Source organism: Mirounga leonina, unplaced genomic scaffold (genome assembly GCF_011800145.1).
Source record: "Mirounga leonina isolate KUSES-001 unplaced genomic scaffold, KU_Mleo_1.0 Mir_447, whole genome shotgun sequence".
NCBI lineage: Eukaryota > Metazoa > Chordata > Mammalia > Carnivora > Phocidae > Mirounga > Mirounga leonina.
The window spans coordinates 4,165,278-4,190,765 of NW_023270757.1; the positions used below are offsets into that span (position 1 = coordinate 4,165,278).

General features: G+C 37.0%; 1 protein-coding gene across 8 annotated transcripts in view; it reads left to right on the forward strand.

The window, feature by feature from the left end:
- The window catches only part of BNC2 (basonuclin 2), a 430,537-nt gene that overhangs the window by 243,085 nt on the left and 161,964 nt on the right, over positions 1-25,488 (forward strand). Inside the window, exon 1 of one of the 8 annotated variants that reach the window (XM_034987952.1) lies at positions 15,234-16,044. The exons of the other annotated variants lie outside the window; for them this stretch is intronic. Coding sequence (XP_034843843.1) covers positions 16,042-16,044 — 3 coding nt within the window. The 5' untranslated portion in view covers positions 15,234-16,041. Of the gene's footprint in view, positions 1-15,233; positions 16,045-25,488 lie in introns of those variants that run through there. 8 annotated transcript variants of the gene reach the window in all.

The following is a 25,488-nucleotide window of genomic DNA, read 5'->3' on the forward strand; positions in this document are numbered from 1 at the left end:
GAGGGAGAGGAAGAGAGAGAATGTTAAGCAGGCTCTGCCCCCAGTGCAGAGCCAGACACGGGGCTTGATCTCACGATTCTGAGATCATGACCCTAGCTGCTATAAAGAGTCGGACACTTAACCGACTGAGCCACCCAGGTGCCCCTGCTTTGCTTTCTTTGAGTGAAGCATTCTTTCTGAAGCAAAATTTGTCATAGAAGGATGTTCTTTAGTTGCATTTTTTAAGACCCAAAATGATTAACTTTGAATTTACATCTTGCTAAGAAGCTATATCTAACCATCAATTTTGGTCCAAAAGCAAGCAAGTCTTTGTTTTTTATTCTTTAAGTGTTTTTAGAAGGTTTTCCTTATTAATCCTCAAAACATTCAGATGTGTTCTTTTTTCCTTTTTGGTTACAGAATAAGTAACCTCATTTGTACTGCAGTGCCAAGGTTAAAATGAAGATAGACCATGAAATTTACATTTATCAATGATCATCATGATCCTATATTAATTTTCATATTCTCAAATTCTCTATATGGTTGTCTGAATAGGTACTACGGATTTGCCAACACTGTGACTTAAGCCTTTCACAGTTACCTGCTGTCATGCACATAACTGGGTTTTATATTATTTGTGGCAACTGTTTATTATATGGTTACTCAAAGATCTAGTAGTACTTGCACAAATGGCAATGGGGACAGAATGATTCAAATCAGGAAGAAAGCATGCTATGAAATGCTAGGGAGAACCACTTAAAATTTCCACATGTGCCCAAGGAGGACCTCTTCAATATAGTTATGGGAACATTAACTGGTTGTGGTTGCCAGATTTGTCAACTTAATTGGAGTTATCTTGATATAATACAGTTGGACAAATGTGACTGTTGAGGGCACCTGGGTGGCTCAGTCGTTAAGGGTCTGCCTTCTGCTCAGGTCATGATCCCAGGGTCCTGGGATCGAGCCCCGCATCGGTCTCCATGCTCCGCGGGGAGCGTGCTTCTCCCTCTCCCACTCCCCCTGCTTGTGTTCCTTCTCTCGCTGTGTCTCTCTGTCAGATGAATAAAATCATAAAAAAAAAATATGACTGTTGAGCTCATCAGACTCGGTTTTGCATTCTACTTTTTCATTGACCAGCTGTGAGGCCTTGGCTGAGCCACTGAATCTCTTTGACCTTTGATTTCCTTATCTGTGAAATGGAGATGATAATAGTACCCATCCTGCTCAGTCATCATGAAAATTAAATGCATGTATGTTAAAGTGTTTACATGAATGTAAAATATTTAGCCTAGTGCTTGACACATAGCAAGAGCTTGAGAAATAACTCTAAGATTGCTTGCTTTAGGAATATTGAGACAGTTAACCTAACCTGCTATTTGGAAGATGAGCTGTGCATCCTCACTCTCGGAAGCGTCCCTCCTGTTTTCAGCAGCAGATAGTGCCTGGCTTGGGGCACCATAGTGTGTCAACAGAGCTTCTTTTGAGGGCGGGGAAAAAATGTTAAAAAAAAAAGAAAAATACGTTTTTTTACTCCATAAATTAGGATAGTAAAGCCATTTACATCGATGAGGTTGAATTCTTTGGATGTTTTCTTCAGGAAAAAATGAACAGTTTTCCAAGTGATTGCGTTGACTTTTTAAAATTAAAGTCATCACAGTGAACTGAATTTGGTCCTAAAACATACATATATTGACTTCCTACTGTATACTAGGCACTGTGCTATGGTTTGGGAAGGTGAAATGAGTAAGACACCATCCTTGCTAATAAAAAGTTCACACATTACTATTTTGGAAGGGTTTCCAAGTTTTGACCAATGGCCAACTATTTCTGCTAGGATTTCATTCATTGAAATCCCAGGGTGTGTTCCCACCCCCCCCCCCCCCCCCCAGTATTTTTTTCTTGAAGTTTATGACAGTCAAATTTAACATGTTTAGGTTTCAATTCTAAACATTATATATACAAAAAATTATATATATAATTTTGTATTATTATTTTTAATAAGACCACTATAATTTGGTTTTGAGCCTTATTTCATTAGGTTTGGCTCTGGAAGCACATGAACCAGGAATCTGGATTTGTTTTCATTAGTCTTTGTTTCTTTGGGGGCAGTTTTCCATAAGGCACTATTCCTTTTGTGGCTGTTACTTTTTTGTTGTTGTTAAGCCACATGTCACATGATGTCATCTAGACAATATGAAATACACAGTCTATCTGGAATCTGAGACAGCTCAGAAAATTTTGCAATCCTGCATGACACATCCAAATGACAAGCATACTTGTCACCTTTCCTTCTTGGAAATCCCAGGGAATTGTCATAGTCTGCTCTCCTGGTTGCCAGGAATTTCTCACATAGATGGTGGGACATTCAGGGATGCAGGGGATCCTAAACGATGGTGAGAAGCCTGGGAGCCTCCACTTACATTTGTCTGTTGTCACTTAAATAAAAGGTAGCAAGCAGGACTGCTTGCACAGAATACGGGGAATTAAGAAAACAGAAGGTAAAACCTCATCTCCTTTTCCAGAAGAGCTGTATGTGTTGTTTTTGTTATAAATACCTGTTCTGTGGAGTCTGAGTAGTTGTAGTGGAATGCTCCACACCCTGCTGCCACCACCAGTTCTTTGAACAACATATGGCAATTGGAGCTGTCTTTCTCTTTGATTTCATTTTTATTTTAAACTTAAAGTTTGCTAAAGGAACATTTTCCTGGACTGCACACATATATGGAAGCTTCTCTTGGCCTTCAACGCACACTGTCTGTGTAATGGTCAGTAGGTTTGTGGGTTCCTAATTATTTCTTCAATGTGCTCTGCATTTTATTTATTTTTCTTTTTTTTTTTTTAAGATTTTATTTATTTATTTGACAGAGAGAGAGATAGTGAGAGCAGGAACACAAGCAGGGGGAGTGGGAGAGGGAGAAGCAGGCTTCCCGCCAAGCAAGGAGCCTGATGCGGGACTCGATCCCAGGACCCTGGGATCATGACCTGAGCCGAAGGCAGACGCTTAACGACTGAGCCACCCAGGCGCCCTGTGCGCTCTGCATTTTAAAGTTGAAAACTACATGGGTTATATTCTTACTTAAACTGGCACAGTAGATATATGGTTCTACTAATTATCCCTGTGCTGGGAAATAACGTTCCCTGTGGTTCACAAATTTAAAATAAATTTTGCTGGCTATCTTTTATTTTGGTCTAAATTTATTTTTCAGACTGCCTTTCTAACCTTACGTTCTTAGGTATCCTCTTTTCTAAAACTCACATGGTCTTTGAGCGAGCATATGCTGTCCTACAGCCATTAGGAGGACTCGTCCATCTTCTTTCCCCATCTTGTTGAATTCAGTTAAATAGCTTTTTCATGGTGCTAACGGCCCAGCACTGTGCTAGGTGTGGGGGGTGATGCCAAGTCAAACAAGACATGGTCTCTGACCTTGAGGACCTTCGAGTCCAGTGTCTCTTGAAAGCCTATCCATCTTCCAAACCACCCCCTTCACTAAGCCTTTTCTCATTACCTCAGAAGAAGTAGTCTCTCTCCCCTGAACCCGAAAGCATTTTGTTTATGCCTCTCTTGTCACATTGATCACATTCTACATTCTACTTTATAGTATAGTTATTTGTGGTCAGGTTTATCTCCCTACTCAGTTGTAAATTCCTTGAGGATGTATTTATGTTTATAGGTCAGGGTTTAGAATTCTGCTTTCCACATAGTAGGTGTTTGATAAATATTTAGTGAATCAATGAAGCCAGGAGAATAGAAATTCTCTAGAGAATAGAATTGGTGAGGGGATCTTGTTGTATTTTAATATTTTGTACTTATTCAGCACAGTTGAGGGAATCTAATGTTCAAATCCTTGTGTATTATAAAGAAGGTGAAGAGAAATACAAATGCCTAGTTCTCTACATTTGATATGAGAAAGGTGGCTGGGGAAGGGGTGGGGGTGGGAGACTGTTTAATGTGTACAGTATTATATCATGAAGCAGATACTTAATTTCAGGAAACAGCCTAATGAATATGAACACTTGGAAAATTAGTTGTCCATTTCATTAATTGTTTATTTGTGAATGAAAGGGGCTAGTCAGCCTGGACGACTGCTTGGTTTCTGGAAATCGGTATACTAAACTATCTCCAGATGTGGGGAGTAAGAACGACATCCACATTTTATTGCGTATAACACTTTGCACAATTCACAATTTGAGCTTGGACTTTTTTTTTTTTTGCTTCTGTTTCTAGCACTTCATTTTATTTTAGTGTTAGATCCCTGTTCTCTTTTTCACCTCCTGCAAATTAACTATTAAAATAATTAAAAGGAAACATGGTAATGTACTTTTATTAAAGTTCTGTGGTCTAGTTAGAAGAAAGAAGTTAGATTATTTTTAGTATGGAGAAATAATGTTTTTCCTTGAGCTGTTATTTCTTTGGGAGATAAGAATTTTGAAAACTTTTAGTTAGGCTAACAATTGTTCCTTTTTTCTGCAGGTAGAATATTTGAAACTGACTTAATTGTTATTCCAGAGATTTGAAACATGCTTAGTAAAACTCGGATGACATAGCTTCACAATGCTGCTCTTACAAGTTAATCTTTATTGACTAAATGCAAACAAACTCTAGACTTCTTGCCTTAATATTAATATTAATATTTTGGTCTTTATGCAATTATTTAAACAATAACCCTGACGTCACTTGATTGTCTTATTCCCTCACCCTCTGTGCAACAAGTGTCCTAAATCCCCTTTTTAGAAGCTGCTTGGGAACCTGGGTTTTGATGGATAACCACTCAAAAATAACATCAGATTTTTAAATGTCACTTAAAAATGGCATTTGTGCCATAGTTCACTTTACAGTTATTTTCCAGATAATTCAAAATACTAGAAAAATCCTTCTCATCCCAGAAGAAGAACTGTACAGTGAGCATTTCTCTTCATCTGCAGGTCATAGAGGAAACTCTAGCTGGACCTTTTGGTGACTAATTTAAAGTATCTGGTAGGACGATTGATAGCGCCTTTTCTTTGTATTGTGACAAATATATTTCGGCTGTAGTTTATTAACATAATTCAGCACAACCACAGACATATTGTACATATTAGAGCATTGAATTAGAACCATTTTTTGCACATCACAGTCTTCTCTCACTTGTACTTTTTTTTTTGACAAGGATCTGGATAATTGCTTCAGCAAATGAACTGCTGTGTTCATTCTGTTTCTATAATTTCATAAATTGTTTTCAGGCTAAAACCAAGCAAGCTTTCACTGAGTTAATATAAAGAACCACAGTGTAATTATAGGAGCTGTATTATTAAAAACTATGACAGAAATGGCAGCCTAACGGACAGCTACTTTCTCCTTGCTTTATCACAACAAATTAAATATCTCTTTTAAAAGTGTCAGTAAGCAACAGAGTCTGCTATACATATATCATCTTGAAAATGGGTATGCACTTACGACTAATTATTTTAAGTATGTGCATGCTGGTGTGCCCTGGAAAACACGCCATGCATGTGTGGTCTCCTGAATGTTGGCATTCTTGAACTCTGAGGCAATGAAAGGTGAAATACTTTGGATTGGAATGCGAGTTAAGTTGGCTGCAGAGTATGACTATTGAGAGCAGATAGAAACTTTCTTCAGGTGTACATCGTGTCTTCTTCATTAATTCCATTTAAATTCTGTTGGAGAAGCTGCTCAAAGATCCCTATCTCTGTTTCAGTTCACAAATCCATATAACCCTGATAAATTATTGTCATTTAAGTGTTTTGTCAGTTTCTCATGAGACTCTTACCCCTTCAATCTCGTATCTGTAGTCTACTTTTTCTTCCCATACATAAATTGTTGGGAACTTCAGATTCCTTCTGGGGATATTTAGGAAAAATGTTACTCATTGGCCATTCTTTTCAAGTTTTAGTGAATCTAATTATAGTCGTGCATCTGGCAGGCATGAAAACCATTAGATGAGCAAAGAGGGCTCCCAAATGCCACTCCATGAGTGTAATTTAAAATGCTTCAGAGTCAGCCTATCCTTCTTCAGTTGCATTATTAGGTACATCCTCTTGTACTGTAATCCTTCTGGTTTTGGTTACATGGTGTGTTCAATCCTTGCCACTCTTTCCCTCTCCCTCACTATTGTACTGTGTGATATTTATATTGTGTTGCTAGGCTTTTCCTATAGAATTGATCAGCACATATATTATGTTTACCTAGAATATGTATGAAATAGAAATGATTTGGTATGAAGGGGTAAAATAGAGGTGACTCACCTTCTTAAGAGCCTGCCATCCTCAAATAAATACAACTTAAGCAACTGAGTGGGAAGCGGGGAACAATAAAAATAAAACAAAGCCAAATCTATTTTTTATACCTCTCAATTCAGTCAAGACTGAGGAACCAGACCGGGGGGGTGGGGGTGGAGATAGGGTAGGAGGTTGCTGACCTCTCTGGGAGTCCTGCAGAAAAGACCTTTCTCCACATTAGGCTCAATTAAGAACCAGAACAGAAAGTGCTCAGTGGCATACATTCTGTAAGTTGCATTCCCTGGCTACAACTTTGCAGTCCTGGTACCCAAAAAGTTTGTAGCCATTTATTATATGTACATTTATTACCTGTAACCCAAGGAAGGAGGAGACTTTGCCCCATTTCTCTAAAGATGTAAGATTAAAGTTCAGTCTTGTTCTTGGCAGGCCATTCCTGGGTTGTATACCCTGATTCTGTATCCTCCCGTTTAGCTTGTCTTCCAGTTCCAAATATTTTGCCTTGGAGTAGCAGCTCAAGCTTACTTTTCACCTTTTTTTTTTTTTTTTAAGATTTTATTTATTTGCGAGAGAGAGAATGAGAGACAGAGAGCATGAGAGGAGGGAGGGTCAGAGGGAGAAGCAGACTCCCTGCTGAGCCGGGAGCCCGATGTGGGACTTGATCCCGGGACTCCAGGATCATGACCTGAGCTGAAGGCAGTCGCTTAACCAACTGAGCCACCCAGGTGCCCCTACTTTTCACCTTTTGACCTTTAGGCTCCTACTTCCTTTCTCCTCAATGAAGCGGTCTCTTTCTCTAGAAGACTGGGTTTCGGGGTGCATTCTCTGCGTGGTATAGCACCTTGTGTTTATCCCACTGTACTTTAAATAACTCATTTACTTACCTTGCAGTCTAAATGTCTTGAGGGAACAGTGTCTTTATTTGCAGTTCCGGGCACAGAGTGGGTACTCAGAAAATATTTGTTTAACTAATGACTTCATTTCTGAAACTTCTACTATAAAAGCTCTTTGACCCCATGAATAGTGGCTCTGGAAGGTCCCCTGGGGTGCCAGTTTTTCCAGCCAGTCAGTGATTAGACTTGGCCAAGTCTGTACATCAGACAGCCTCTTGTTCCACAGCCTGCATTGAGCATCTTCATTTCAGAAGATGAAGAGCACAAAGCTCTTCCACAGCACCAAATGACCAAACGGAAATCCCAGTCCTGTACTGTATAGACTAAATTTGGGTTGAAGATGTGTGATATTTAGGAAGCATAAGTACATGATAAAAGCTAGTACATTGTTGTATAAACCTAGAGCTTTGAGGAAATTTGGAGCATATTCCAACTCATTTATTGTCCTAGAAGAGGAAGTGGAAATAGACTTTGACTTTCACCTCTTTCAGGTTCACATGCTAGTGAATGACATATTTGGAAGTAATAACTCCGTTTTTTAGGTCTCCCTGACTCCCTCCCCCTGTCAGATTCTCTTTTTACCACATCAGCTTCTGTACCTCACCATAGTGGTGAGGGCATATCTAAACATATAAACCACATGTCTGGAGGCCATGTATTGTTTAGATCAGAAACATTTTCTTGCAATGCTTATTTTGCCTAAGATAAAGATTGGTAAACATAATAATAGTTTTCATTTACCATTTACTATGTGTTTGGCTCTTTGTGAGGCTGTAGACAAATGGTCCTTATTGTATATAAAAACCCCATATAAAAAGTAGTATCATTCTCTTGCTTACAAGTGAAGCAGTGGAGGCTCAGAAGATCAGCACCTTACACATGGTCACACAGTAAGTGAGGAGTACCCTTAGGAAAATGGAGGATAAGGGTAGATTTAGTTAATCACGGCTTTCCACTCTTCTCTTGCCTGCCTTCCCCTGGTATGAATTAGTTGCCTGAACTTTCTTAAAGTTTTGTTCATTATAAATAGCGCGTTGTGGACACGACGGGCAGTGTGGCTACCAGTCCCACCATGGGGCTTTTGGAAACCAGGGAGTAGATAATGGTAGTAAGAATAAGTTGGAGGTACCAGAAACCCTGTCTAACTGATTTGAAAACTGCTTCCACACTGACCTTCATGGGAGCCAGATTTCATTTCCTTGTTTTGTGACTTTTTAAAAGTGTTAATTTTTGTTCGTTTATAAATTAGATCACTAGCATTTGTGACTAGAATATTATGGGGCTTTCCATAGGAAAGTCATAACTTCCTCGGAAGGGTAGGAAAGCATTGCATTTGCTATTAAGAAGTCTTAAAAAGAACCTCCTCTGATAATGAAAGCATCAGTGTAACATAAGTGAGTGCACTGAGCTGTGTTCCAATACAGTCGTTATCTTCTCTGTGTATTATTTTTGACAAGATTAGTAAGGTAGGATAACCAAAGGCACTGTCTCATTATTTTTTTTCCTTGAACATGTATTCCATAAGAATATAATAAAATTGTTTATTCACCTCTAAGTATAACCTTTATCACAGCTCCCTGTGTTCAGATCTGAGCTGTCAAGGTTGAAACAGAAAAGACAAAACAAACAAAAGTTGAAATGGTTATGACCAGGTTTATAAGTGTGGAGCAGGTCCTGTGTTGGTTTTAAACGGGACCTCATAGGAACAGCACCCCCTTTTCTCTGTATTCCTTTATGATTGCCTCCATCCCTCCTTGTTTTCTCAAGTTTTCTTCCTCTGAGGTTTCATTTTACTTTTATCAAAGTGAATCCCTTTTAAAAAGTTGAATACCTATTTATTTCCCCCTCTAATCCATTCTTCACAGTCTGCTAGGGTGGTTTTTTTTTTTTTTTTTAAATTATTGTTACCCTTTAAGGAAAATCCCTTTAAAAAACATTTTTCTCTATTCTCTCAAACTTTTGTCCTTTGTACATTTCTTTATTCCCTGTTCAAATACACATGCAAACTAGTTTATAAATAATCAATTCTCTTACGTAGGACCCCAAACTTGCTTATCATTGAAGTTGGAAGCCCTTTCTTCCATTCTGTGAATGGATCTTCTAAATGGCTGGTATAAAAAAAAGATCGTTCTTGAAAGGTTGGAATAACTCCTTATTAAATTTCACCTAAGTATATCAGTGTGTACTCTGAATTGTAAAAATACTAATTTTCATGGCTCCAGTCTGCTTTGGCACTAATATACTCCTATTTCATATTTTTTGAAATTCTCACTTTGGGTTCTTTCTCTGACAGTAAGAAAAACCTTAATTCAGCCCATCTTACATGTTAAATAAGGGGAAAAGTTATGTAGCACTTTAAAAAAAATGATTTTATTTATTTGAGAGAGAGAGAGAGCAGGGGGAGAGGCAGACCTCCCTGCTAAGCAGGGAACCCTACGTGGGGCTCGATCCCAGGACCCGGGGATCATGACCTGGGCCAAAGGCAGATGTTTAACCAACTGAGCCACCCAGGTGCCCCTGTAGCACTTGTTATTTCATGGTAGTCATGGGACATAAATGAAGATTTCAAAACTTTGAGGCAGTAAAGCTTAATGGTTTAGATAGAGCCTGGTCAGTGAACTAGATTTGGCCGGAGTTAGAATCCTGGGAAGGTTAGGTTTTGTCTCTGTGCTTTGGTTTTCTTACCTATAAAATAGAGATAACAATAGTGTGATACCCTCCTAATTGGGTAACTTTCAGGGTTAAATGAGTTTTTCTGTGTGGAGTGTGTAGAACAGTGCTTGGTATATAGTAAATTCATGAGAAGGAGAAGTGTTGGCCAATATTAATACAAACCCTCCAGACAGGATATGAAATATACAAATAAAATAATACATTCTTAAAAACACGATCTTAAAGGAGGATATTTCCTCTCTTCATTCTTCTTACTCATTTATTTCTAGTGAATTGGTACTTGTATCAACAGAGCCTGTTCTGCTTGTTTTAAAGAAAGCAGTCAAGTCCTAAGTGTGTTTTTAAAATCATGATTTGTTTTTTAACACGTGTGAGGGGATGTTTTATAAAGTCTATATTGAAGGAGATGTGTCCATTAAGAAAATTTATTCTCTATTTTTGTAATTCCCAAGAATGGGGGGATTTGTTTGGTATAGTCCTTATTCATTTAACTAAAACACATAAAAACAGACTGACACCCAGAAATATTTTTATCTTTTGTTTTACAAGGTCTATTTTTTTATTAAGGTAAAATCCACATAATGTTTAATTCACCACTTACAATGTACAATCAGTGACTTTTGGTACAGTTACAACATTGTGCAGGCTGTCACTACTATCTTTCAAAATCCTTTTTATTGATAAGGATTTTTTAAAGAAAGTTTTATGATTTTGCTTTGAATTCAAATGATGCCATGCAGCTTTTTAAAAATAAACATAGTAGTTCTGTGTTTCATAAAATTAAAGTGTTGGAATATAATGAAAATTAACAGTATTGCTTCTTTTTTATAAAATGTTTTTTAAAATGCTGTGTACACACCGGTTCCAGGAGAGAAAGAAAGAAAGAGAGAGGTGTTTTAAGATAGAGCCTGGATATCTGCTTTTAATGTTAGATTTCTGTTGAATAAGCAAGAAAATTGCTAATGCTCTCAAAATCATGAACTAATTTGAACAAGATAAAAAAACCATTTTGTCAACATCCAAATCAAATAAAACTTGAGACCTTTAGTATTACTTATATAAGATTTTATTTAGTATACAAACCAAAATTTTATTTACTAGAATTTATGTACCTTTGTATCTTTCTATATTTGATTTGAGTAAGGAAAAAATTAATAATTTATGTGAAAATTTTAAACATGTTATAATTAGGACTATGACAGAATATTACATATTAGATGTTTTATAGGACATTTAATTTGTTGGAGCTTGAGGGAAAGGTTTTTAAGAAAACCTAAACAGAAGAATTTTAAAGAAAAAATTTACATCTCTCATGCTTTAAGAAGCTGAGATTATGAGCAGGAGGGGCGCCTGGGTGGCTCAGTCGTTGGGCGTCTGCCTTCGGCTCGGGTCATGGTCTCAGGGTCCTGGGATCGAGCCCCACATCGGGCTCCCTGCTCAGCGGGAGGCCTGCTTCTCCCTCTCCCTCACTTGTGTTCCCTCTCTCACTGTGTCTCTCTCTGTCAAATAAATATATAAAATCTTAAAAAAAAAAAAAAAAAGCTGAGATTATGAGCAGGAACACTGTATTTGAGGTATTGGCTATGAAGCTCACTCAAAATAAAACATTACTGAAAAACCTGTTGTTATTGGGGCGCCTGGGTGGCTCAGTCGGTTAAGTGTCTGCCTTTGGCTCAGGTCATGATCCCAGGGTCCTGGGATCGAGCCCCACATCGGGCTCCCTGATCAGTGGGGAGTCAGCTTCTCCCTCTGCCTCTCCCCCTGCTTGTGCTCTCTCTCTGTCAAGTAAATAAATAAAATCTTAAAACAAAACAAAACAAAACTCAAGTTATTGCCAGATGTACTTCCATCCTCTTGGTTCTGTCCACACTGAAGTATCTTGAATAAAAAAGGGCGTTCTGATTACTGGATATCTCTATTATAAAAATGTTTGAGATCTGCTTATTGCTGATAATGTTTATGTATGCTATGGATATTTAATGTTTCAAAGTGATATTCTTAAACCAAGCAATTTTGCACATGGACAAAAGAGTATGATTTTTATGGTGGATTAGGACAAACCTGATTATTAAATGTTTAACAAGTGTTTGTTTACATGGGCAGTATTTAATAAACCTATGTGTGTGTTTTTTGTTTTTTTTTTTTTTAAAGATTTTATTTATTTGACAGACACAGCGAGAGAGGGAACACAAGCAGGGGGAGTGGGAGAGGGAGAAGCAGGCTTCCCACCAAGCAGGGAGCCCGATGTAGGGCTCGATCCCAGGACCCTGGTATCATGACCTGAGCCGAAGGCAGACGCTTAACGGCTGAGCCACCCAGGTGCCCCCCATGTGTGTTTTTAAATTCACATTTTAAAGAACATGAAATTAAAAATTTTAACAGATTGTAAGTTTTCTTGTATAATGTTAATATTCTATCTGATGCTATGAGTGGAAGTAAATGTTCCTTTTAACCCTATCACAACCCATGCACCTGGATATAATGCTGGATTAGAGCCCCAGCCTTGACTTTGCCACAGAAGTGTGAACATTCCTTTTAGCAGTGCCTGACTTCATCCTTTCCTGGACTAAGGAGTAGGATTGCTTTTACATCTTAATAGATTTAATCAAATCTAATACTAGTTTGACAACTGGAGGTATAAAGGATAACCATCAACAGCTTTTCAAAACACAGAATGCTATTCTAGAGCAATATTCCAGTAATGAATTTCTTGTTATTAGTGCTTCCCAAAAGTTTTAGTGGATAACCCATAGAATGCTGTTAATACATGCAGAGAGACAGCTCCCTGTATTTCCAAAGTTCATCATTTTATTATGTAATACTGTATATCATGATATTATATGGAGCAAAGGAATAACGTAGAGGGGAGAAGGGGATGAAATGAGGATTGGGAAGCATTAAATGATAAAAATCCACCTTCCTGGATGCAGTTAATACAGAAATGTAAAAATGTTCCCATCTGTCTAAGCCATCATTTTCTGATGTAGTCCCTGGAGGAAGTGGCTGAAAAGTCATTTCCACCTAATGGGTTGTTAGGTTGCCTCTGTACAGTAAGTTGGTGGTTGCAGCCCACTTCCTCTAAGACAAAGGGCTGAGTCTCTAAAACCCCATCACAGCTGACACTAATTGGCATTGCTGTCGGCCCCGAGCTGTGAAAGCAGGCCTGCGTGGGCATACAGTGGGGCACGCTGATGGTGTGTGTGGTACCAAGGGGAGGACTTCTTCTCATATTTTGCTAGTGGGTACATATATTTTGCTTTTACTTTTCTGACCCCTGTTCCTGCAGTTTATATCCTCTTCAGCATTGTTATTTGACTTGGGGAAAAATTCGTTGAAAGCCCCTTTGTTGAGCACTGTGTCATTGGAAGGCATCCTCACTCTGTATAATGTTGGAGCTTCCGAATATTGTCACTTACCTGTGAAAATCTCTACTAAGTAATTAAAATTATCAGTAGTAAATATAGTAAATAAACAGACAAACTTCTACCTCCCACTTTTATGCATCTGATATACTAGCATTTTTTTTTTTTCTTTTTTTCTTAAATAAGAAGCCAGAAGAGGGCATATCAGTCTTTCAAAAATCAGTTTGGGAGCCATTTGGCCCAATTCACTTACAATTACTGTAAATTAGAAGATGAACCTGCTTTGTATTCATAAGGGCCTGGAGCAAAGGATTTAGTTGCTGCAAGGGGTTTGGAATGACAAAAAAAATATGAGAGCAGATTAGCACCCTGTCCTTAGAAATTTTTAAGTATGTCAAAACTTGATTGCTGTATATGGCTCCAGACTTTGATGATTATGTACAAGGGAAGGGACTGGGAAGAGAAGAGATGCATTACTGAGCAGATATGTTGGAGGGGCACTTTCCTATACATTATTTTTCAAAATGTGCAGGTATTACCTGACTTCCATTTATAGCAAAGTAAACTGCAGTCATTGCCAGTTGTAGGCAAACTTTCTTAAATGCATATTGAAAAATTTGTGAGTGGTGGCAGAAGGGAGGAAAGGAATTACAAAGGGAATTGATTAGTCCTATGAATCATTCATGTCTCTTCCCTGCATCAATTTAAAATGCAAACGGATAGCCATTTAGGCACCCAGACCCTGGCCCTTTCCAACTCCCTCTCCACCCTCCCCCCCAATCAGTTTCAGGCTCAGGGGTATGTAGTGGGATCTTGCTTCAACTGTTGGCTTGGACCACAGCTCCCTGTGAGAGGCTCTGCTTTCTAACATTGGAAAAGTTCCTGAGGCCTTCCTCAGGAAACTGCTTACTTCCTTCACGGTATCCAGAGGGATGTGAAACAAGTTTGGGGTTTCCCTTCACCCCTGAAGTCTTCAAGCAGAGCATCTTCTTGCATTTATGTCTTTTATCTACTTCTCAACATGGTTCCATGCCTCTTTGGGGCACCACACTAATATAAACGGTTAGAGGGCTGAGACTAGGGGGAGGTTACTGAGGTGCCCAGGGTGCGAAATTCTAGGGTGTGCTCCCTTTGGGGATCATGCGTGGCACTTGAGATGCTAACTCATTAATTCTGAAGTGTGGTCCTGGCAACCTGTACTTCTGCAGGGTGCCTTGGATGATTCTTACATATACCTGTTCTCTTTTATACTTAATAGATAAGAGCTTTGTTTTGCCTTGTTTTTTAAAGAAGTGGAAGCATTTGGCCAGTTGCATAAGAGGATGAGATAGTGCTAAGAAACTTTCTTTTCTCAGCACCTTGATAAATCTCACCTTCATTGTAGACTCCCCTTGCTTTATCTCCAGTGTCAAAATAGTAAAAGATGCACCAACACTATTTTCTGAGATTCTAAATGAAAGCAAGAAGTAGTTTCATATTGGAAGCACTATTTGCGCATGTTTTACATTTCTCACCCCGTCCTCTTTATATGTTTTGGTTCTCAGACGTAAAGGTAACATACATGACACCTATGTGCTGAGTCTTAAGTTATTACCTCTGGTGTTATAGAATAGCCTCACACACAAACAGGCTTTAGTAGTTGATATAACACTACCACTTTATACCACTTTTGTCACCAGAAGATTTTTCCTCCTCATCATTAACTTTTTTAAATTAAGCAGATTAATTTGGGGAAAGAAATCTCTATTTCAATGAACTGACACACAGAATCAAAAATATTTTGCGTGGAAGTAAAAATTGAGAATGATGTTTTGGCAGTTAGAATATGGCTAGATAAGCATTATATAGTCTAACTCTAAAATTTGTTACTATTTGATGAAGAGGTACAAAGCTGAATGTATCTGTAGACTAGTAGTCTAAAAGAAAATAAGACCATACAAACATATACCCACTTAAAATTCTATCACTCCTACTTATATCCAAGGCATACCATCAGGCAGCTATACTTTGATGTTAACTTGAACACAGGTAATATATTTTACAATTAAAATGATAGTTCCACATTTACTGGATATGATCAAACATAAAATATTAAAACATGTTCACTGCCAGCTCTATAGATATTCAGATAATGTTAAAGTTAACTCATATTGAATTGTGCTTTCCTGATCTATCTACGATTCACCCAAGTGGAGCATACTAATTGTCCAAATAGTGTAGGAGATAGTTATCTTATAATATTGTGAGGTACTTTGCAGAAATACAGTCTGTACTCTGTTTTCTTGTGTTTTTTGTTTTTGTTTGCCACTGACGTCCAGTTTCATGAAAAGCAGTGCCTGTGGTCTGTGGTCTACTTAGGGTCCCTCTGGAAATATTCAAAATACATAATGTGGACTAGGCATAGGTTTCTGATATATCAGGGTTCTGAATGTGGGTGAGTGATAAATGCAGTAAAATTTTATTGGTTGCTACTGTCTTCCTTTATCATTCTTTGTAGACCACCAAAGCTAGTTTGTGTGTATTTGATCATCCCATCATCCAGTAATGTATTGACTTGTCTGATGGTAATCGTATTGAAGAGGTGGAGACACCACAACATATAGCATTACCTTCTGAATCATTTCATTAAAGAAAAGTAGAAGTATATGAAAGTGTTAAACATCTTAATATATTATCTCTTTTTCATCTTAACCTACTAACCAGGATTCTATAATAGTCTGACCATTTCATTCCTTTCCAGAGCAAGAAAGCAGATTGAGAAGATTTCATCGGTCTGTACAGGGAACTCAAATTGACTCCCTCAGCCAACTTTTTACCTTTACTGAAAGAAAAATTGAGGGAGCTGTTCATTTGGAGAAGATGTTAGAAGGGTGTGCGTGTTTGGCATTGAAGTCTGTTGTATGGTAGGCTTTGGTTCATAGCTATTGGGGTCTCTTGCAGCAAGGGAATCCGAATTTTGAATTTGTACTTCTTACTTTTTGACCCTAAGAAAGTTGTAAATGACTGTAGCACAAGTTAGGATTTAACCCTTCAAATCATTTGAATATGGTTGATGTTAAACTCCTATCCCTGATTACTTTGCATTCAAAATTTAATTAGGAGAGAGCAGATGGCATATTTGTGTTTTACAAGTTCTAGCCTTGTCTTTGGAGTTATGGATTTAGCAAATGAAGGCACGAGGGCTTTGTCTATGACAGACCACAAACATTTTAAAAGTGTTACTCTTTAGTGTTCAGTTGTGTTTATATAGTGTGAATGGATTCTTCAAGAGGCTGCAGTTTTACATGGAGCCATCCTTGAGGCGTACTCCTGCTCATTTCTTCATATTAAAGCCACAACTTGATATTTTTGGTAACATTTGGATCAAAGAACAGGGGCAGCTGCAAAAAACCTGACTTTAAGGAAAGAATATTGAAGAAAATATATTTTGGTGCTTGGCTTTTTAAAGGGGGAGGGTGGCATTTCATTACTAGACAGAAGCAGTTAAGTATTGTCCAGAGATTGCACATTGACTGGGACAGAGCTAGTGCCTGGTTGATGAGCTGTGATCAGTCTGGTTTTCCTTTTTTTTTTTTGGTTTCAGGTACACCGTGTGTGTATATATGTGTATGTGTGTGTCTGTGTGTGTGTATAAGTTGACTTTGGGAGCAGAAAGATGGTAATGGTAGAGAAGAAAGTATTCTTTTCTATAATGATAGACCTAAATCGAGAATGTTACTAATATTGCCTAGAAGATGAGCTAGGTATGCATTGTCAAAATAAGATACTTTTTTTCTGGAATACCTAAAATGTTTCTTACAGTGGTTACTGGAGTCTTACACAGCCAAGCTGACTGAGACTGTTTACCTCTTGTCACTCTTATCTGAATTTGGATGACCAGGAAATGATTTCTATACAACTTGCATATTTTGGTAATGCATTCTATATGTTTTATGTATTGTGTGAATTTTATGGTGTCTATTTTCTTTTCTTTTTTTTTTATAGTGTCTATTTTCAGATAGATATCCCTGGAATTTGTAGATGTTATTCAGTCACAGACATTTTAGCAACTTATTTACTTTATTTATTTTGAAATTCACAAAATATTTCACGTTATATCTACTCAAAAGCTTTCTCTGCTTTTGTTTTTCCCCAGTATGCCAATACTTACAAACATGATTTTAATGTAAATTTTATATTGATAGCCTCTTAGCATTCTTTCAGATTTCAATTTCTCTAAGAAAGTTATTATGCAACCAAAAATTTGACAGATAAATATAAAGTGTCTAGCAAGTGATGTGAATAGTAACAGAGATTTTACTTCATTTCTGTCAGCTTTCTGTGCTACTAGTATTAATAATAGAGTATATGGCTCTTGTTCTGTGCAGGTATGTACAAGGGTCTTTTTTGTCAAGGGGTTATGTCTGCCTGTGCTGAGAGACAAATTATTGGTTTGGAATCCTGAATTATGTAATAAAGATATACTATGAGAACTCAAAATATAGATTTAAATCCCCAAAACTAGGAAAACCAGACAGATGAAAGAATATCATCTTTATGTGAGAGATGAATTATGATATTCAAAATCACATCCAGCTTTGTAAAAAAAAAAAAAAAGTGGATTTATTCTATACACTTAGATTATGGGGAAAATGACATGAAAGCACATGCTGATAAAACTTGTGCCTTCTGGTGTATAAAGCAAATATCTAAATATATGTCTATTTGCGTCCATATACAGAGTTAAAGGACAGTTTTCCATGAAATAATGCATTCCTTTAGAATTGCTGTAGATTTTCATAATTTTTAAAGCATTCCTATTGTAACCTACATCAAAAGGGCAGCCAGGGTTTTTGTATCTGACTATACATATGCATTATAAAAAAGTGAGTCTACTGTAATTACCAGTTTGCAGAGCGAATTCCTGCAGGGTTTGTACTCTCCCCATTACTAAAAGAGATAAGTTGAAATGTATTAAAATTTCACTGTACAACTGGGAGTTTTTGTTCACAGTAAATGTGTTAATGTTTCTTCATTGCTTGACTGTTTGTGTTTAAATTTAGGCAGCGTGCCCAACAGGGACAAAATTATAGGATAAAGCTATGTATAAAAGAAAATCCTTCTGAGAGCACCAATAAGGCTCTTTTTAAAAATAAGCAGTTACATATAATAGTACATGGCCGTGGCCACAGAAAAAAGTTTTATCTGTCTATTTCAGAATTATTGGAATTTTTCTTTCTCTTATGTAAAAGTTAAGAGGACTGAGTTTATGTCAATAGCTAATACATTTTGATGTAAAAACATTTATTATTTTATTCAGTGTTACTCCTGTAAAAAGAAAAGAGAAAAGATTCCTTCTTGTTGTTCTTATGATGAAGAGAAGCTAATAGCATTTTGAGAGAGAAGTGATAGATCGCATTTTCTTCCCTAGGAAAGGAATTCTTTCTTGTTAAGAACTCTAATTACAGCCTGTTATATTTTTGGAGCATTTTTCTCTGCTTTTCTTCCTTGCCACAAACTTAGTAAATACATTTATTCACATAGATAGGCTTATATTAAAAAAAAATTAATCTGCAACCACTATCACCTAGTGTGAATACATAATGAAATTCACAAATACAAGATGAGGCTAGTATTTCTCTGTAGTCTAGAGTGGGCAGAAGTTGAAGTTATCTGTAAACACCAGCTATATATGTTTTAGCCAGCCCCCTCCTCTCTCTCTCAAATGTGGAAAACGTATTGTAGTTCCTACTGTTTGCCTTTTGTAGTTTTTTATTTTTTTTTGCCTACTTTTCCATACGGAAAGATGAAAGAATTTGCCAGTATCCATATGCCATCTCAAATGTCTCCACGTGCCTCACACTACAGACTCTCACAAACTATGCAAAGAAGCAAATCCAAAATATAAACCTTCATCTTTAAATGTTGCTATCCTAGAAATAGTGTTTTGTAATTAGTGATAATGTATGCGGGTAAGTGGAGATATATCCAGGGGGTGGGGTGCGATGGAGGATACATTCGTATGTTTATGCTTTCATTTGTTTGTATCCATACATTCAAGTACCCATAGGAAAATGTGAAAAGCCCATGAATATTTCCCGTTGTGTATTAGCTTTCCATCATAAAATATATTTTTCCCCTTAAAATAGTTTGGTTCACCAGAGAGAGAGAGAGAGAGAGAGATGCATTTAATTCTTCCTCCTATACACTGTTCTTTAAAAAGTAAATTTTTAACTGATAGACCTTGAAGTCCTTTAGAGCTATTACTTTCTTTTGGCTAATTCGTAGAAAGGCACCATATGAAAATTGGATTTTTGATCTGATGGAGTGATTTTTGAGTTCTTATGAACCATTTATAGTCTATCAAGTAAATCCTTCTTAGTTCACGGATTATTGACCCAATGGACCATATTAGCTGCTTCGAAGCTGTTATAGGCCATTATGTTGATTCAGCTGACACACATGTGAACCCAGTCCACATGCCCAAGATGACATTAACATTGCTCTGGAAGACTCCCTTTTTTTCCCCACAAGGCTTTCTATTTATTTCTTAATTTTCAAGAGTTAGCTCCGAGTTCCTGACAACCATTGCAAAGGTTTCTGTTTGCTCAGTGAAGTTGAAGCATTTATTAGCAGCTAGATGGTCTGTTTTTTGCCATCTTTTTCTATATGTCTCTCTTTGTCTTTTTAACCAACTAATCCTTACAAGAAAAAAGAGAATAATGTTTTTTCAATACTCTAGGGCACATTTTACCCTCAGATACTTATAGATTCCTTAGAAATTTGTGAGATTTCTCTGAGCATCTGAATGTAGCCCTTTGAATTTGAGAAAACAACCTTTTAGAAGAAATGATAACATTGTGTTTGTGTTTTTAAAAAATGTATTACCTGCAAGGTTTCACTTGAAAAATTCTGGCAACTCTAGCCAGTGGTAAAATCAAGATGTGCCTTTAGTGATTTATATGAGGCTCTAATGAAGCCAGTCCAGGTCTCGGCACGGACCCCTAGGGAATCTGTGACCTAACATAAATAACGTATAAGAGGGCATGTAGACTGTTCATCATATCATTATTATTATTTGTAATAGGTATGATTCCTGAGGTGATATCTGCTCTTGGGCAAAGAAACATAGTCTTTCATAATCAGACATAATTGTGATGTACAGTTATATATGCACAATGGAAAGTATTAAAATGTTTGTTGAGATATGCTACTTACTAATGGGCAATCCCAAGACAGGTAGAAATAAGGTGATATTAAAGGAACCATGTGTTCTTAGGGATGCCTTGTGTCATTTTTTTCAGATTTTGGCCTTTCTTAATATAATCATTTAAAGACTCCATAGAAAGCTGTTCAGAGTTACTTTCTCTGTCTAAAATGTACCACTTTATGGAAAATCCTAATATAAATTAACTGCTTACTTTGCTGTTTGCCCCACCTTTTCAAGTTGCTTAAACCTTTACCCACACCTCTCCCTTTGAGTGTAGTTTTGTCCACATCTCTTATTCGGTTATAAACTCCTGTTGGAACTGAAAGAAAATATATCTGAGGAAATCTCACTGTGGAGGGAGGGTAGCAAGGGGGATTATTTAGCTTCTTGCCTTTCATACACAGGCAGAGTGGAAGGAGCCCAGGATTACTAGCGGTGGCCATTTAAGGACATCTCAGAGCCTCATTTTCTGCTGTTTGAAAAATCTCTAATTTGGGAGATTTTGATGATTAAATACGAGAATGTATTTGAAGTATTATGCAGGCTTCATAGCACTGAACAAACGTGGATATTATTAGTCTCACAAAGGCTGCCTCAATTGGCCTGGGTAATCAGAGTTGTCATCTGAAATGATACATTCTAAAATGCAACAACTTGTCTCCCTTGTTGCTTCCCTGGGATAAATTCTTTTCACAAGCCTAGAGGAGTAAATTTAGTTAAAAGGTCACCCACCTTATGCTCTTGCTTGGTAAGTGGATTGATTACTGTGCTCTGGCATTTGAAATAATGTGGCTAGCTCCTTTTGCAGAGGATCAAGATTTAGAGGTACTCCTCCCTTAAAGGAGTCCTTCCCATGCTGTCTGGAAAGGAGAGGCGTCATCAAGTTAGGATAATGTCTTACATTTGGGCACAACTTGGGACAAGTCTTGGGTTATTCCTGCACCTCTCTGCTTGGTCACCAAAATATGAGATCATCATGCAAATCGTTCTTCCCAGGATTGTAGCTGCTCCAGAAATACTGGAACTTAAGGCTTTATCTTGTCTTGCTTCTTGCCTAATGAGGAGTATTTCTTTGTAAAGTGCTTAAAGGTTTATAAATCTTCTTGCATCTCATTATAAATCCCTTCCTTATTAATGTCTTCCCTATCATATTATATTAGTAATTGTTTTCATGAATGCCACAGAGAAATGTAATCACATTACCACCTTTCAAATTGCATTAGTGAAAATGAATAAAATGTATATCAATGGAATACAAAATTGCTGATTCAACATTAAGGTGAAATGAGATGAGTATTACTTAGCATTCATATGATATCAGAGGTGCTTTGGCTGCTTATATAAAGTTATGTATTCCGGTAAACGTACACTGAGTTTAGTTAAAATGGGTTATTTTGTGTGATGAGCTAACCCCTTATTTTCAATTAGATGATAGGTATGTTCACTGAAAGAGTATTTCCTTTCTAATTATCACAGCTGCCTGTGTGAGTAGTCTGTAAAATTTGTGAGCATACAGGCAATAAATGGAATATCTTAATTGTTAACTGTTAGGTAAGAAAATAAAATGTTTCTGCCCAAATTGAAATGCCTTTTCATTTCCTGTTTCTCTAATATTACTAATTGCCTAACAAAATAGCTTGTATTACCATAGGCCTAATTTAATTGAAGGAAAAAAAAAGTAACACATGCACTCCAAAGCCTGAATATGCTTTGATGCCATAGAAGCATGGATATTTTCCTTATATAATTGGCTATATCCCGCTGTTGATTTTTGCTCTGAACTCCTAAATTATTTAAATGGGGTCTTCCTCATGTCGATTGATAGTAGGTTGTGGTCGTAAGGTAATGACTACAGATGCTCATTGGACCCATGTCTGTGAAAATTTATGTGCCTGTGTATATGTCTCTTTCTCCCTGTTTGTGTTTATGTATTCACACATAGTCTTAGAAACATTCACACTCATGTATAAACATTTACTCAGGAGCTTATGGTTTTCCTTCTTTGTTCCCTCCCGCTAAACCAAAACCTGACTTTTGCAGAAGTAACTTTCTCATTGCAGTAAATTGAGGAATGTTTTTGCTAGTATACATGACAGAATTCATCATTGTCAATTTGTTTTAAAGATTTTATTTATTTGAGAGACAGAGAGCAAGGGAGCATGAGTAGGAACAGGGACAGAGGGACAGAGAGCAGACTCCCCACTGAGTGCAGAGCCCTACACAGGGCTTGATCCCAGGACCCTGAGATCATGACCTTAGCCAAAGTCAGACGCTTAACTAACTGAGCCACCCAGGCACCCCCATTACTGTCAATTTTTAACAAATTCTCTTAGTTGTTTAAGTATCTTGGTATTAGTATGCTGAGCATAACTGAGAGCCACCCTCCCCCCAATTTGTTGAAGAATGTCCTAGATTTCCCTGAAGGAAAAATGGCAATGGACTTAGAAAATAATTGCCAATTTTTAGATGGATATATTAGGCTTTAATATTTTCAAAGTAGAAGGGATTTTCAAATTTAGGTACCAGGAACATTTTTTTTTGTTTGCCTTCTGTTTATTCACTCATTTAACATTCGCATACTGAAGACCTACTAGGTTAAAGAAGGATATTATGCTACATTATGTATCCCGGGGGAATGCCATCTTATGAGTTAAGTAATTTAATGCCACCAGTAGAAACCAGCTTTTGCAGTGAGTTTTGTCCCTTGCCCCTTTTAAACAGCTTTATTGAGATAGAGTTCATACATCATATATTCTATCATTTATAGTGTACAATTCAGTAGATTTTAGTATATTCATAGTTGCTTGTAACCATCATCATAGTCATTTTTGGAACATTTTCATCACCCCAAAAAGAAATCCTTTAGCTACCCCTGCAAGCCCTAAGTAAACCACTAACTACATTCTGTCTTTATGGATTTTTATGTTCTGAACATTTCATATGAATGGAATCCTATATATGTGTTCTTTTGTAACTAGGTTTTGTTTTGTTTTGCTTTTTTTTTTTACTTCACATAATGTTTTCAGGGTTCACCCATGTTGTACTATATATCAGTAGTTCATTCCTTTTTATGGCCAAATAATATTCCATCATTTGGAATGTGCCATATTTTTTTATCCATTCACCAGTTGATGGAAGGATCATAGCTTTTAAGAGAAACTCAAAATAAGGTTTAAAATCTCTGGACTTTTAACAGTAAATGGTTTTGAAAGGCCACTTTTCCCCAGTGAATCTCTTTCAGTTATGTTAGAGAAGTGTTTATTATGAAGATGATATATTCCTTGATCAATAGTTTTATTCTCATGGTGACTTGTTTGACCATCTTTGAATTGTTCAGCTTTTCATCTTGACCATGTTTACATCAATGGCATCTGGCCCTTGCAGTGAGTCTGGCCTTAACTTGTGTCTTCAAATCCTCTGATTCAGCCACAAAATCTGATTGTTGAAGACACTAAGAAATTTCAGAGCGCCTAGGTACAACAAAATGATCGTTTTCATCAAGTTGCTATTTCTTCATATGACGTTAAAAACATTTAGACAAATTTGAAGGAACCTGTTACTGAAGGGTTAATTAATTTTTCAATCTCAAATTTATCTTACCACCAAATAAGATAGATACTTTTGCTGTAATTTCACATTGTGAAATTTTGAGTGAATTTTGTTAAGCAGACAGAATAACTTCATTGTTTCTCATTTGCTATTATTACTGTTATGAGTAGTGGTATTTACATGAAGTTTAACTCTGTGGACCCTTAACTTTTATAGTATATTTTATAATCACTGATAATTACTTTTTGTGAACTCTGTGAACATTGCCCCATTGAAACTCAGATTTGTATTTTTTTTGTATAAATACTGAAAACATACCCACCTTATTACAACTATAGATTTATATTAATAGTTTCATAGTTGGGGTGCCTGGGTGGCTTAGTTGGTTAAGCGTCTGCCTTCAGCTCAGATCATGATCCCAGGGTCCTGAGATCGAGTCCCTCTCCCTCTGTTCTCTCTCTTGTGCTCTCTCTCTCTGAAATAAGTAAATAAAATCTTAAAAAAAATAGTCTCATAGTTAGAGTTAGATAAGACTTTTAGATTGTTATAAATCTTCTTTGTAGGACAGTTAAAACCATGGATCTTTTGGTCAGTGTTCTATGTCCAACTCATGCCATCTTGTCTTATTTCAACACCCGATTGCAAAACCCTGTAGCACAACAGGGGGACATACCTTTGCTTTAATCATGTCTGAGAATTTTAATCAAGTAAAAGTAAGTTTCTTGTGCTTCTGCCTAGTTCAAGTTGACTCAGAAGCTGTCCACCATTCAAAAAAATTGAGTTTTGTTTGCTTAGGCTGCATTGTGTGTTGGCCAAATTTAGGATATTGAGGAGCTCTACAAAGGCAATGTCATAGAGATTTTCCAAGTCTTAGGTAACACTCAGAGCACTTAGTTTGGAAGTTGTTTCTTTTCCATTAGCTTTATGTATCACCCATGTGAAAAATGGGAAGGGAAACACTTACCTGAAGTGAATTGTGTAAGACAGTTGAATCACAGACCTGTACCTCTGAAACAAATAATACATTATATGTTAAAAAAAAAAAAAAAAGAAGAAGATAGCAGGAGGGGAAGAATGAAGGGGGGGAGTCAGAGGTGGAGACGAACCATGAGAGACTATGGACTCTGAGAAACAAACTGAGGGTTCTAGAGGGGAGGGGAGTGGGGGATGGCTTAGCCTGGTGATGGGTATTAAAGAGGGCATGTACTGAATGGAGCACTGGGTGTTATACACAAACAATGAATCATGGAACACTGCATCAAAAACTAGTGATGTAATGTATGGTGATTAACATAATAAAAAAAGAAAAAAAGAAAAAAAAAGAAAAACACTAATGATGTATGGTGATTAACATAACATAATAAAATTTAAAAAAATTTACACGGGGAGGTATTTCCTGACTTAGTCACCTTACTGCCATTTGAATTCTTCAGAATCTTCGTGACAGTGTTTTTGAAGTACTGTCTTAGGTTTTCGTATACAAGATGTATAAATATGTGGAAGTCCCATTAATCTCTGTGCATCTCTTTGGCCATTCTCTTCATCCAAATTGCTTGGTAACTGTTACTTTGTAATTACTACCATGTAATCTGTGACAGTATTGGAATAC